The 14,530-nt window shown below is 41.7% G+C and overlaps 1 protein-coding gene across 2 annotated transcripts in view; it reads right to left on the bottom strand.

The window, feature by feature from the left end:
* MTHFD2L (methylenetetrahydrofolate dehydrogenase (NADP+ dependent) 2 like) overlaps positions 1-14,530 on the bottom strand; it is a 109,530-nt gene that overhangs the window by 67,890 nt on the left and 27,110 nt on the right. For both annotated transcript variants that reach the window (XM_055139079.1, XM_055139080.1), the window contains 2 exons: positions 13,026-13,133; positions 1,493-1,585 (listed from right to left, as the gene is read on the bottom strand). In XM_055139079.1, the coding sequence (XP_054995054.1) occupies positions 1,493-1,585; positions 13,026-13,133 (201 nt within the window). The remainder of the gene's footprint in view (positions 1-1,492; positions 1,586-13,025; positions 13,134-14,530) is intronic.

Raw genomic sequence — 14,530 nt, 5'->3', positions numbered from 1 at the left:
TCCCTCACGTGTGGGATTATAAAGAGATGTAATAGGGGTATAACAAATACCCAGAGGCAATAGAAACCAAGGACTGGTCTTCAGTAGACGCTTACTAGGGGAGGGAGGGGGAACTAGAGGGAGAGGAATACTAGGGCAAGGGTGAAGGGAAGTGAACACTCCGAGGAAGGATGTGGTGAGGGACTGTGTTACGCATGAGACTCCATCATTAATAGCATTGCAAACCATGGTGTCTAAAATAAAATTTTAATTTTTAAAAAATTCTCAGGAGCTAGAGCGATAGTACAGTGGGTAGGGTGTTTGCCTTTCATGTGGTCGACCCAGGTTCAACTCCAGGCATCCTATAGGGTCCCTCAAACTCTGCCAGGAGTGATTCCTGAGTGCAGAGCCAGGAGTAACCCCTGAGCAACACTAGGTATGACCCATAAAAGCAAAAAAAAAATTAATGAAAAATTAAAAATTCTCATTTGAATATAATTTCTCATAAAGACTATGAAATGTAATTACTTGTCTTAACTAATTGATTATTTCCAGTAAAGCAGCTATTTCCACTTTTACTCCATAAAGAAGTAAGAGAACAAGTGAAAGATCAATTCTGCTTTAAGAAGGTATTAAGAAATAAGTAAGGTAAATATCAGGTAACATGCACTCTGGGTTTCAGAAAAAGGCCTATAATAGAATAAAACATTGAATTAAAATAGGTTTAAAGTTCATTTAAACTACTATTCTTTTCCTCATCAAGTAATATATATGCTGAAAATTTTACTCTTTCTTCATAGTTTCTATGTAGTCATAAATTAAAGCAGAAAGTTTAGAAATTACTAATACACTGAACTGATGAGCAAAATGAAAAGAGTTATGCCTTAAATATAGCAACTAATTGCAGTACAGGAAAACTTACATAGCAAGAGCAAAGGTAAAAGTAAAGGGTGACATCATTTTGTATGTTTGAATATGAAACAAATTAAAAAACAACAATCCATGAAGTGCAATGCTATTTTATCTATTTATACTTCTGTTCTAAAGTCATTCTTCTTAACACACTATGTGTCAAACCATAATCAGACCATGTCAGTCTCCTATTGTTAATGTAGATTTAGTGGACCAATGTGATGATTTCCAAGAAACAGAACCCAGCTGATGGAAGTTACATAAACTTAACTCCTCTAAGAAATTATATAAATTAGGGCTGGAGTGACAGTACAGTAGGTAGAGTGTTTGCCTCGCATGTAGCCAACTCAGGTTCAATCCCTAGAATTCCATATGGTCTCCTGACCAACACCAGGAGTAATTCCTGAGTAAAAAACCAGGATTAAGCCCTGAGCATCACCGGGTGTAGTTCTTCCCAAATCCCGGGGCCCCCCACAAAAAAGAGAAAACTATATAAACTAGCTCCTCTAAGAAACTAGCTGTTCTTATAGATATGTCAGTAATTAGAACTGGAATTCCTCTGATTATAACATTCTACCAAATAAGATCCATAAAGACTTACCTGCAGCTACTATGATAACATCAGCCAACTGTGTGTGGATCTTTAATTGTTCTCTGGGGGTGTATCTGTGAGCTATTGTCACAGTTGCATCACCTGGAATGTAAAAGAACTGTCATGAATGATTACTGAAATTTTCAAGCACCCCAATTCAATTTCTGTAAAGTTATAAGGATTAGAAGGCTGTTTTAAAATATTAAATCACTTTTTTTTTATATTTTTATTTATTTATTTATTTATTTATTTATTTATTTTTGCTTTTTTTGGGTCACACCTGGCGATGCACAGGGGTTACTCCTGGCTCTGCATTCAGGAATTACCCCTGGCGGTGCTCAGGGGACCATATGGGATGCTGGGATTTGAACCCGGGTCGGCTGCGTGCAAGGCAAACGCCCTACCAACTGTGCTATCCCTCCAGCCCCTATTAAATCACTTTTGAGCAAAAAACTGAAGCTAGAAAGCTAGATGACCACAAACATTGTGTCATCTAGCTTCCACTGACCATAAGCAAAATCAAATGAAAGGTCGAGGACCATCAGTTGCTAAGACACTTGCCTTGTAAAAGCTTGACCTAGGTTCCCCCCCTGGACTACATATAGTTCCTCAGCCCTGATAGGTGTGTTCCCTCCGCACAAAACCACAAGTAAGCTCTGTGCACAGCTGGTGAACCCCAAGCCCCAAACCCCAAACCCCAAATGAAGAAAACAAAATAAAACAAAGTCAAATAAATCCAAAGACAGTTAAGTACTGACCATTATATAAGAAAATAAGTAGGGTCCTTCCACCAAGTAAAGGGTGCTAGGAGCATCTGCTCGGGATGGAAGACGCACGCTGAAAGCAGACTACAGACCAAACATGATGGCCACTCAATACCTCTATTGCAAACCACAACTCCCAAAAGGAGAGAAAGAGCAAAAGGGAATGCCCTGCCACAGAGGTGGAGTGGGGTCGGGGGGACAGGGTGGGGGTGGTGGGAGTGATGCTGGGACCGTTGGTGGTGGAAAATGGGCACTGGTGGAGGGATGGCTACTCGAGCATTGTATGACTGAAATGCAAGCACAGAAGTTTGTAAGTCTGTAACTGTACCTCACGGTGATTCACTAATAAAAATTTTTTTAAACTGACTTAATGGCTTAATAATAAAAGAAGTACAGATACACTGACAACAGCAAGATAAACGCACAATGGGAGCACAGGTGAGCAGTCAACTCTCTCTTAGGAAGGTATCAAGAAAGAGTTCCTAAAGAAAGTACTTTGTCAGGCCTTAAAATATGAGTAGGAGTATACTAATTAAGAAGGAATAAAAGGGCATTATGGACCAATAAAAATGCAGAAAAACATGAGGTGACTATGAAATATACATTTGGGAAATACAGGTTTGCAGTCAGAGAAAGCACTCACACATACTTCAGTGATGTGACGCATGAGTAAGAGAGGCTGTCAAGTTGGAAAATTGAAATGTAAGGCATGGGACTGGAGACACAGTAGAGCGAGTATGGGACCTGCTTTGGTCCCCATCACCTAAATGGTCCCCAAGCCTTCCAGGGGTGATCCCTGAGCACTGACTGATAAGAACCAAAACCAAACCATAAAAGATACATGTTAAGAAAGTAGAGGTAAAAAAAAAAAAGTATATCCAGTCAGATCTTACTCCAAGATTAAAGATCTAGAACAATTTTGAGGAGGGGTGAGGACAAATTGACCAGACAGGAAGTGTCCTGTGAGTTCTCCGTGGAATCAATACAGTGAAGGTCTAATACACACATAACAATGGAATGGAACACAGTATCTGCTCACAAGTCTCACGAGGAAAATTCACTGGAGGAAAGGAGACTAGGGAGACTCAACTCGGCAGAATTTGCAACTTTGCAGGCACTCAGAGCTAAGGAGAGGAGCTTCCCTGGACAGGGCAGGGCTGAAGCAGAGACTCTGGGACTAAAGAAACCAGAAAGAAGTCCAGGACCTAACAGAAAACGCCATCCTAAGATAGCACTGTACCACTGTCATCCTGTTGTTCATAGATTTGCTCGAGCGGGCACCAGTAATGTCTCCATCGTGAGACTTGTTACTGTTTTTGGCATATGAATACGCCACAGGTAGCTTGCCAGGCTCTGCCGTGTGGGCAGGATACTCTCGGTAGCTTGCCGGGCTCTCTGAGGGGGACGGAGGAATCGAATCCAGGTCGGCTGCATGCAAGACAAACGCCCTACATGCTGTGCTATCGCTCCAGCCTCTTATAAGTAAGAGGGAGCTAAATGCTAAAGACTCATATTAAGATCTGTTTTAAACTCAAGTTAGCTAAGAGAAAACAGATTCAGTTCTCAGCAGCACTATCCAGTTGGCCACTGCTCCCGCCTCGAGCCCAGAGTGCGCACCCCAGGGCGAGCCAGGCTCTACAGGGCAGTTCCTGAGCTGACAAGGATCCGTCCCGCTCACCGCCAGAGAGATTCCTGCTGAGCCACCAGCCTTTGTCCAGAGTTCATTTCTGTACCGGATCCCGTGAGTTGTAGTTTCTAGACTCTGTAAACACCACAAACATGTGGCTGGGGTGAGAACAGGTGTTCTGGAGCCGAGGGGAGCACGGCCACTCAGCAGGGCCACCCGAGACCCACCCAGCTGCTCCTCCTGGACAGGCTCAGTCCCAAGCCCGCCCCAACAGCCTCCTTGTCTCACTGTCTCCATCCGCCCTTCAGACAATCCAGCAGGCAGCCAGCTCAGAATCCAGGGAAGTCCCTGAACACGGGTACACCTAAGCCGTCCTCTGAATCAACAAGTACATCCAAGCCATCCTCTACAACGGCGGACCCCGAGGCAAAGGGTCCACTAGCTTCCTAGACCAGAGTTTCCCCAAACTGGGTAGATCAAGAGAGCACCACTGGGAGGCATTTTCTGCTTGCTTAAAGATGGCAGATTTCCAGGACAGATGGTGAGTGATTTTTTTTCCTGAAAAGGAGGCAAGGAGGCCAAGCAAACCCAGGGCTGTCTGTCTCAGACCAACAGGCAAGATGTCAGGAGACTCTTACTTTTTAGGATCACTGCCTAATTTCCTTTCTCTCCCTTCACCTAGTAGGTGCAGTCTCCTCAGAGACACGTGCTGTGGATGGGGCCCTCCACCTTCTGCACGTGTGGTGGGGCAGACCCTCACGCTCCACCATCACATTGGCTGCGGAGCACAGCTGCTGCCTTCTCTGCGGTCACTGGCCGGCTGCTCTGGCTGCCACTGGCTCTGTCCTCAGTCGCCCCCTCTGGGAGCCAATCCACCCATTTTCAGATGTCCAGATGGAGAAAGCGCGAGCGGGTCCTTGTATGCTATGCAGCGGCACCTATGTCTTTGATTTTTTTTATGTTTTTTACAATTTTTATATATTTTATTTTCATAAAATAGTTCACAATAGTTCATTGCAGATAATATTCAAACACCAATCCCACCAAGCACCTTCCCACCACAATAAGAGGGAAGTGTGTGACGGTTGTATTTCATTCTGGAGCCATTTAAGCCCATATATAAGAGAGCACAAGCAAGTATGTTAAAACCAAACAAATGCGTGCTAGTTTTGGTGCGTAAGTGGGCTAGAGTATAAGAAGGAAATTCTGCATCACTCTCTTCCAGGAGCTTTAGTTTATAGTTTCTGGGTCTTGGCCGTTGATGAGATTACATGGCACTGGGGGCAGTTTGTGGGTGCGAACTGGGGAGCTCGGGGGAGGCAGTCCGGTCCCAATCTGAGTGACCTGGAGGATCTCAGTCACGGGTCCTGCATACCTGAGTTTTTCTGTTAGTTCACACTTGGGTGAGGCTCATTCAAGCATGTGGAGGGTGGCCTTGAGCATGGCAGTGGTTGGGTTCTGGAGGTTTTCAGCTCCCAGGGTTCTGCTTGGGACAGGGAGGGAAACTCAACCTGCCCAGTGAGGGTGTGGGTGTGTGTAAGGATATTCAACTCTGTTCCATTGGTCTACAGCTCTGCCTTTGTTCCAGTACCAAGCAGTTTTAATTATTACCACTTTGTAGTAGAGTTTGAGATTGAGGAAGGTGATGCTTCCCATCTTCTTTTCCCCCAAAATTGCTTTAGCTATTCGTGGGGGTTTATTGTTCCATATGAATTTCAGGAGTGTTTGATCCACTTTCTTGAAGAATGTTATGGATATCCTTATAGGGATCACATTGAATCAACTGTATAATGCTTTGGGGAGTATTGCAATTTTGACAATGTTAATTCTCCCAATCCATGAGCAGGGGATGTGTTTCCATTTCCTCATGTCCTCTTTTATTTCATGAAGTAACATTTTAAAATAAGAGAGAGAACTTATTATATATACTTTAGTACTTTGTACAAATGAACCTATATAATCTATACAAAAGACAAAATTCAGGCTCACTTAGTCTGGTTGCAGTGCCAGAAAAAGAACTGTTGATGTTCACAGTAGTAAAACCAGAGTGAGCACTCAGTGACTTGAATTCTTCAACAGAACAGCATTCTGGGATTATCTTCCTGACTCTTTTAGGAAGCATGAATGATCTCTTAGGTGATGTATCTTTTTTTCCCTAGGGATAAATTCTGCCTTTGCATCTCACCTGGAACACAACAATAGTACTGATAACAGGGCATCTAACGAGAGAAAGTTCATAGAAAGACATACTAATACACAAAGTATGTCTTTAACTTCATCTTCTTATAACTTGCAAAATGATCAGAAGATCCATGTTCCTGATTTTAAAGGAATACTACCCCCTCTCAACTCTGGAAGTTCACTTACTGAATGTTTTCCACTTGGATTGCAGCTTATTTCTCTGGACAGGTTATTTAAATAACTTTATATTTAAATAACAGAATAGTTACGTAACACTCAGATTTAAGCCTTCTTTTCATGCTCTAAACCAGCATACTTTAATGCTCTTGTATCTTGTCGAGACCCAGCTAGTTGTTTTTTTGCTTGTTAGCTCACACCCTTTAAACATCTACCCCAAAGGTTTAAAGAGTAAGAACAATTGTTGAGAGGCAGTCCAGTTCAGATCATGTAAGTCTTAAACATCACAGTACGGAATTTGGATTTTATTCTAGTGTTATGTTCTGAGTTGGCAGCTACACCACCTCTGCTTCGCTGATGACATCGTTCTCATAACACCAAACATTAGCCAAGCTGCACAAATGCTGGCTGACTTTGACTGAGAGTGTGGAAAGATCGGACTGCAGCTGAATTTCACCAAAACAATGTTCATGAAAAACGAACTAGTCCCTGACTTCCATTTGCTCTCAATGGAATGAACATCTCGGAATGCAGCAGCTATGTGTACCTGGGTCAGGAACTCAACATAAGGAACAACTTGGTGCCAGAACTGCGCAGGAGGAACTGCGCAGGAAGAAGAGAGCAGCCTGGAATGCCTTCAAGAGCATCGAAGAAGTGGTTAAGAGGACAAAGAACCTCTGGCTCTGGGCACATCTTTTCGACTCCACCGTTCTTGCTGCACTAAAATACACCTCAGAGACCTGGGCCCTATGCAAATAGGATGAGAACACTATTCGGGTATCCCAAAGAGGAATCAAAGGAGCTATGCTTTTCATTTCACTCAAGTGAGAGAAGGAATCCATAGTTCCAACCTCCATCGATGATCAAAAATCAGGGACGCTGTCTCGTTTGCCAATGTGTCAAATATCAGATGGGCTAGACACGTAGTGCGATTCAGAGACGACTGCTGGACTAGAGTTGTTACCGACTGGATTCCATGGGACTTCAAAAGACCGCGTGGCCGCCTACCTACGAGATGGTCAGACTTCTTCGTCAAAACCCTGAATGAATAGTTTGAGCCTCTTCCTGTACCTAGAGCGAGCAGATACCATTGGGCTACACTAGCACTCGACAGGGACGAATGGAAATGTTACTAGTGCCCACTCGAGCAAATCAAAGATCAATGGGATGACAAGTGACAAGTGACAAGTATGTTCTGAGTGTACTGGGAAGTTGTGTATAGCTGATGACTGAAACCTGCTGTAGGCTACATCAGAGACCTATAATAGTTGAGAGAAGGATAGAATCAGGGAGATCAATATGTAAATTTTAATGTCCCAAGTAAGATCTTAATAGTGGAGGTGGTGAAATTAGATGTCTATTTTACAGATTGCTAATAATGGGTCAGGCATGAGAAATATGTCAACTGAGTTGATAGTGCCATATAATAAGACGTGAAAGGTTCTGAAAAGTAAAATAAAGAGTGAGAGTAAAGACCTGTGGATTTGGTTACGAAGCACAACCTTGCACCTACAAGGCTTTGGTTTCAATCCCTGGCACCATAAGGCCCCCAAGTACTGCAGGGTGTGGCTGTACAGCATGTAACTCTGAACACCTTCGGGAGTGGCCCCACAACAACAAAAAAAGATGAAGGTAAGTTTAAAGTGCCCGTGGGCTGTTTTGGTGGCACTGTCCTTTAGAACTTATATAAGTCTATATTGATGGCACTTAAAGTTATAGAGCTGGGAAGGACAGCTTGAGGAAGGGCTATGGAAAAGAGAAAGCTAGTTTTGGACTCATTCCAACGCTTTGCCTGGTCTCCCTCAACCCGAAATACATGATAGCTCTCTAATGAAATGGTTAAAAGAGATTTATCGATCTTTTGGGGAGGAAAAACAAACAAAAAATTATGAAGCTCAGGTCTAATCTCATAAAGATCGTGATTTAGTGGCTGTGTTTGAGGCGCATAGAGTACATACTTTTAAAGCTCTGGAGAGAGTTAATTGCATACCTCTAATTTAGGACTGGAAAGAGGAGAATGCCCCAAAAACAGAATAAGAAGAAATACCTTCTGAGATCAAAGGGAAATACAACCTGTGGTAGCTTTAATCTGTGCTGTAATTATAGAACAGCCAAAAATTGTGGCTATGGAATTAGATTCAAAATAATACTATAAATCTCACTCAACCCATTACATTGTTTTCTGTTTATAGGAACCCTTGGGAGAAATTACTTTTTGGTCTCAAAATCAGAAAATGTTTTATTTATCCTAAGCATAGAATTTAATTTTTTAAAGACACTAATTGGGAAAACAATTGCTCTTTTCTGAGAACTAAGAAATTCTCAGGATGAAATAAGTAACCCAATCATAAAAAATATAACTTAGACCCAATCACAGAAATTTACCAAACATGTAAATAAAACACACCCATATATTTAAAAAATCAGTGTGCTTGGCAGTGTGAATATGGCTGAAGCCTTAATAAGATATGCCTCTTTCCGGCAGTGACCTTATTATCCTTGGCTTCTTTTTGGTTCCATGCCTGATTCCCTTTCCCATTAACTATTCCTCATTTGCATACTGTTTTACATAGTGCTGTGGCCCACCTTAAATAAGTTAAAATGGGTACATTATAATATGTAACGTGTATTGAGTACTTACTGTGTATGAACTAACTAGCTCATTTACTTCTGCCTCCCAACAATCTCACAATTATTTTTGTTTGAATTTGGAAAAATTTGAGTTACATATGCAAAAAATATCCCTCATTGTAAAAGTTCAAACTCTGACAAATGTATTTGGGTATTTATACCTCTTTCAGGGGTGGGAAACCTTTGTTGTGCCAAGGCCATACAGATATTTGTAACATCATTTGTGGGTCATGAAATATAGGCAATCCTCCTAAATAACAGTTCATTATCTTTTGTAGAAAACACACATAACTAGGCAAATGGGCTACAGGTGGCCACAGGGAAACATATATGTCTGTCTCATCATACATCAGGGCCAGACTATGTGATCTCAAGGACTGACTAGATAAGTCTACAAACCTTATGTTTCACATCTCTACTGTACCTACACAAAAGCACACTGCAGATACGATTCATATTACATTCTCTCTGTGTATTTACACAATACAAACTGCCAAGTACATATAAAATTAAATCCTGTCACTAATTTTATAGTTTTTTTAAAAAAAAGGTATTTTTGTCAACCAAAAGCCAGAATCCTCCTAAATAACAGTTCATTATCTTTAGTAAAAAACAAATATCAATTGTAACTTCAGTTAGTAACATATGTTCTCAGGTTTCTTAAATACAGTCACAGTTTTAGATTTTTTTGTTTTGGGCCACACCCAGCAATACACTGGGTAACTTACCATTTGCTCTGTGCTCAGGAGTCACTCCTGGTGGTGCTTGAGGGACCATATGTAGGACAGAGAACTGAACCCCAGCTGGATACACGCAAGCAGTGACCAATGTTTTGTACTATCTCTCCAGCCTTAGCTATTAATTGCCCAATTCATTATACTTGTGACTTACAGTTAACTTAAAAATAACTGATGTGGGGCTAGAGCAATAGCACAGCGGGTAGGGCGTCTTGCCTTGCAAGCGGCCGACTCGGGTTCGATTCCCAACATCCCATATGGTCCCCTGAGCACCGCCAAGAGTAATTCCTGAGTGCAGAGCCAGGAGTAACCCCTGTGCATGCACTGCCGGGTGTGACCCAAAAAAGCAAAAGAAAAAAAAAATAGCCGACGTTAAAATGTGCTATTGTCGTTAAAAATATTTTCAAGGGGCCGGAGAGGGAGTACTATGGGCAGAGTACTTGTCTTGCAAGGGAACAGCCCAGGTTACATAATATGGTCCCCAGGGCCTGCCAGGAGTGATCCCTGAGCTCAAAACTAAGAGTAAGCCCTGAGCACAGCCATGTGTGGGACTCCACCATAAAAAAAATTAAAAACATAAAAATATTTTCAGGACTCTCAATAATACAGTTCTAAAAGTTTGTGTGTACCTTGATATTTATTCAAATAACATGATTTTAATACAAATCACGAAAGTGCAACTAACCAAAATTTTTATCTATGTCCTGCCTGCTATTTCACACGAATGATCACATATTTCAGCATATGTTCGTATGGACAGCTGTCTCACTCCCATCAAATTTTTGGACTAGGTATAATATACTTTGGGTACATACATTTATATAATAGTTTTTCACACTTAATGAATGCCATTTCTTTTTCAGGGGCACATGTAAACAATTGAACACTCAATATTTCTTCTTAAGAAAGCGATCAAAAGGCAATTGCCAAAATTCAGGAATATACTGTTTGAAAGACAAGTCATTTCCTAAAATAAAAAGCTGAAAGTTTAAATTCACACTTTTTAAGAAGTTAAAAAGTTTCTGTCAGTTTTTTATCACTTAAGATCCACGGGGATTGGAGGCTGAAGTGACCGTCTTGCATGACTGCCCGGGTTCCATCCCTGGCACTGAGTTCCAGGCCTGGACACCCTTAGGAGTCACCCTCAAGCACAGAGCCAGGAAGAGCTCCCAAGCGGGTGCGGTCCCAAATAGTCTTGAATGAAAGAGTCTAGATTTTTCAAACAATCAAATTGCATTTCAGTCCATTTACAATACAACCAAGGGACACTGAGTCTTCTAGTGTCTCTTGGGGGAGAAAGGGAGGAAAAAGAAGGGAAAAATGGTTTTTTAAAATCAAAAATGAGGGGCTGGAGCGATAGCACAGCGGGTAGGGTGTTTGCCTTGCACGTGGCCAACCCGGGTTCAATTCCCAGCATCCCATATGGTCCCCCGAGCACTGCCAGGAGTGATTCCTGAGTGCAGAGCCAGGAGTCAGCCCTGAGCATCGCCAAGTGTGACCCAAAAAGCCATAAATAAATAAATAAATACATGGAGACACACAGGGCTGGAGATGTGGATTGGGGTAAAGTACAGGTGTTACATGCATGAAACCTTAGTTCAATCCCATGTAATGTTGGGAAAAGATATGGATGCACATATACAAGTAATATCCATATCTACATATGAAGAAGGACCGAAAGAGATAACACTGCGGAAAAAAGAATTGTAACTTAGGTTGCTTTAAATCAGAAAATGGACAGGGGGGGAAGGAAGCACACACCACACAAACATATTCAACCTCTCTGGCCCTCTAAGCTGGGTTTCGGTCGACCTCTGACCCCCGGAATCCCTTCTCGTTGTGTGTCCCTCTCCAATACTTCCTTTTGCCTCTTCTGCTGCAACCTCAGTGCTCCTGCTTTTTAACCGTGAAGTCTTTCTAGGAGGTGTCAGTATCTCTTGCTTCTGTTCAACTTGGCACGACAGTGTTTCACTTCACTGAACAAAGCATTAATATTCAACACAGGACGGCATTCTTTCCATTTTGAAATCTCGGTTCCAGTCCGTCTGACAGTCAGTACAGCTCACACCACTGTGCGAATTCCTCGAATTCCTCGAGAGCTTGTTTTGGTCTCTGCAGAGCTGGCAGAGCGTGAGAAAGCGGTTCGTCCAGCTGCTGTACAGCTCTGTCCTCTAGGATGGAAGCTTCTGTTACTCCTGCCTCTGGAAAAATGTCACTTACACCAGCATTGACCTCCCTGCTCGCCAGCCACCGGATGGAGAGCCTCCCATTAGCAGGTGGCACCCGGAGGTGAGGAAGCTCTGTGTGGACAGCCAGGAGCTTTACATTTCTTACTGCACGAGAAAATATCAAAACGGACAACGGACACAAGCAAGCGGACCCAAGCGCCCGGACTCTAACAGTCAACTCGGCCGCTTCACACTCAGCTTTCACCAATCAAGACTACAGCTAGGGTATGAGTACCTATTTTTAAATAACTTGAAAAACAATAAGAACATTGTTTTTAAAGTCTCACATGTAGAATTATTTCCCTGTTAATGAGGATTAGGTAAACTGGATCATCCCTCTAAGTCAGGGACCAGATTCTCAACAGTAACAAATTGCCATGTCATGGGTGATGTGATCGTGAAACTATTAGAAAACTTTATTTATTTATTTATTTATTTATTTATTTATTTATTTTTGCTTTTTGGGTCACACCCAGCAATGCTCAGGGTTACTCCTGGCTCTGCACTCAGGAATTATTCCTGGCAGTGCTCGGGGGACCATATGGGATGCTGGGAATTGAACCAGGATCAGCCGCGTGCAAGGCAAATGCCCTAACCACTGTACTATAGCTCCAGCCCTAGAAAAATTTTTAAGCAATCAAATGATATTCCAATGTTTAGTTAAAATGAGTTAGTTCAGTCATTGGACAAGAGGTTTATTGTATGTAAAAGCCATAAATTGTACTGACTCACTTACTCCTGAATTGTATGATTAGCATCATTGCTAGGCCCTGTGACAAATTCCAGATATACAAAAGTCTATGACATGTTCACGTTTACTAGACATACTATGTATGCCTAGGAAAAAGGAACACATTAACAATCAATATCCAATATAATTAGTACCGTTATGACAACATATGGACTGGAGTGATAGCACAGCAGGTAAGTGTTTGCCTTGCACGTGGTCAACCCAGGTTAGATTCCTCTGCCCCTCTCGGAGAGCCCAGCGAGCTACCTAGAGAATCCCGCCCACATGGCAGAGCCTGGCATGCTACCGATGACGTAGTATTCGATATGCCAAAAACAGTAACAACAAGTCTCACAATGGAGATGTTACTGGTGCCGGTTTGAGCAAATCAATGAGCAATGGGATGACAGTGACAGTGACAGTGAATGAAATTCTGAGTGTCAAGAGACTTCACAAGGTCTACCTACCTCCTGGCCGTTCATGGTCTCCATCCGTGTGTAAAAGCATGGCAATGGGCATCCCTACGTTCTTGGATCTTCCAGCCACCACCACATTTTTCCCAAAAGTTTCAATTCCTTAAAACACAGAGTTTAATATGAATGAAGAAGCAAAAAGAGTCGAAGTACGCATTTTAACTAGTCAAAACTTTCTTTAAAATCTTCTAGTTACATATGGATTATTGAGTCTACAAAGTGCTCACATTACTTATGCTTTTGCGTTTATCATGTCCTCTGTGACTATATTCTCACTAACAGATATTTTCAAGTTGCCATTAAATTACTTTTAAACAGTGAGATTCACATAAAGCTAGTAGTGCAGAGATTTAAAATACATTATGCACTGATTATAAGGAAGATTATAACAAGATTAAATTATGTTGGTACTCAAACTTTAAGCAAATATGAGAAAAAATTAAATCATTTTGTTTTGCTTTTTGTTTTGTTTAGGGGCCACACCTGACACTTCTCAGGGGTTACTCCTGGCTCTGCCCTCAGGAATCAGTCCTGGCCATCCTTGGGGGAACCATCTGGAATACCAAGGATTGAATCCCAGTTGGTCACATGCAAGCCAAACTCCGTACCTCTGTACTATCACTCTGGCCCTGAAATCATTTTTTATGCATTATTTTTATTAATTACTGAAATCACTTTTAAAGGTACTTTTCATATAACTCACACACTTTATTCCATAGGAGATAAGAGTAATATACTAATTGGAGTATTTATATAAATATTTGGAAGGTATGAGAAATAAAGTTTGCAAACACAACTCAGTTTACTTCTTTGGGGCATATTCTTCTCATAAATGAAAGTTGTTAGAATTAAGTTTTTTTTTCAAGCACTAATATTTGAAGAATATGATTCTGGGATCTTCATTCTCTTTGGAATTTTTCTCTCCATTAGGAAATAGCCAAATAGAAAGGAAACGCTTCCAGACAGTGAAGGAGGCAAAAGCACCATCCAAAGGAAAGACCTCCAGGAGTCAAGAAATGAATGCAGAAATAAGCATCTTACACATCTCGATGGGCTTTGCGGCCGCAAGATATCTTATAGCCTACTTCTCCCTCTGGGAAAACCTGGTAAACTACCAGGAGTTTCCTGCCCACATGGGAGAGCCTCGCAAGGTCCCCATGGTGTATTAATATGCCAAAACCAGTAACAAGCTGGGTCTCATTCCCCTGACCCTGAAAGAGCCTCCAATGTGGCATCCTTAGGAAGGAGGAGTAAAGAGAGGCTTCTAAAATCTCAGGGCTACAACGAACAGAGACGTTACTGAGACCACTCAAGAAATTCGACGATCAATGGGATGATGATGATGATGATGATGATGATGATGATGATGATGATGATGATGATGATGATGATGATATTATTATAGCAATTCAAAGGCAACTGTTTAAATTGAAAACCTAGGCTCAGAGTCAGCTCAAATATTTTCAGCCCATTTTTGTTTTTTAAAATAAGGAAAAATA

The sequence above is a fragment of the Sorex araneus genome, chromosome 5 (genome assembly GCF_027595985.1).
Source record: "Sorex araneus isolate mSorAra2 chromosome 5, mSorAra2.pri, whole genome shotgun sequence".
Taxonomy (NCBI): domain Eukaryota; kingdom Metazoa; phylum Chordata; class Mammalia; order Eulipotyphla; family Soricidae; genus Sorex; species Sorex araneus.
This window is presented reverse-complemented; position numbering and strand designations above follow the sequence as displayed.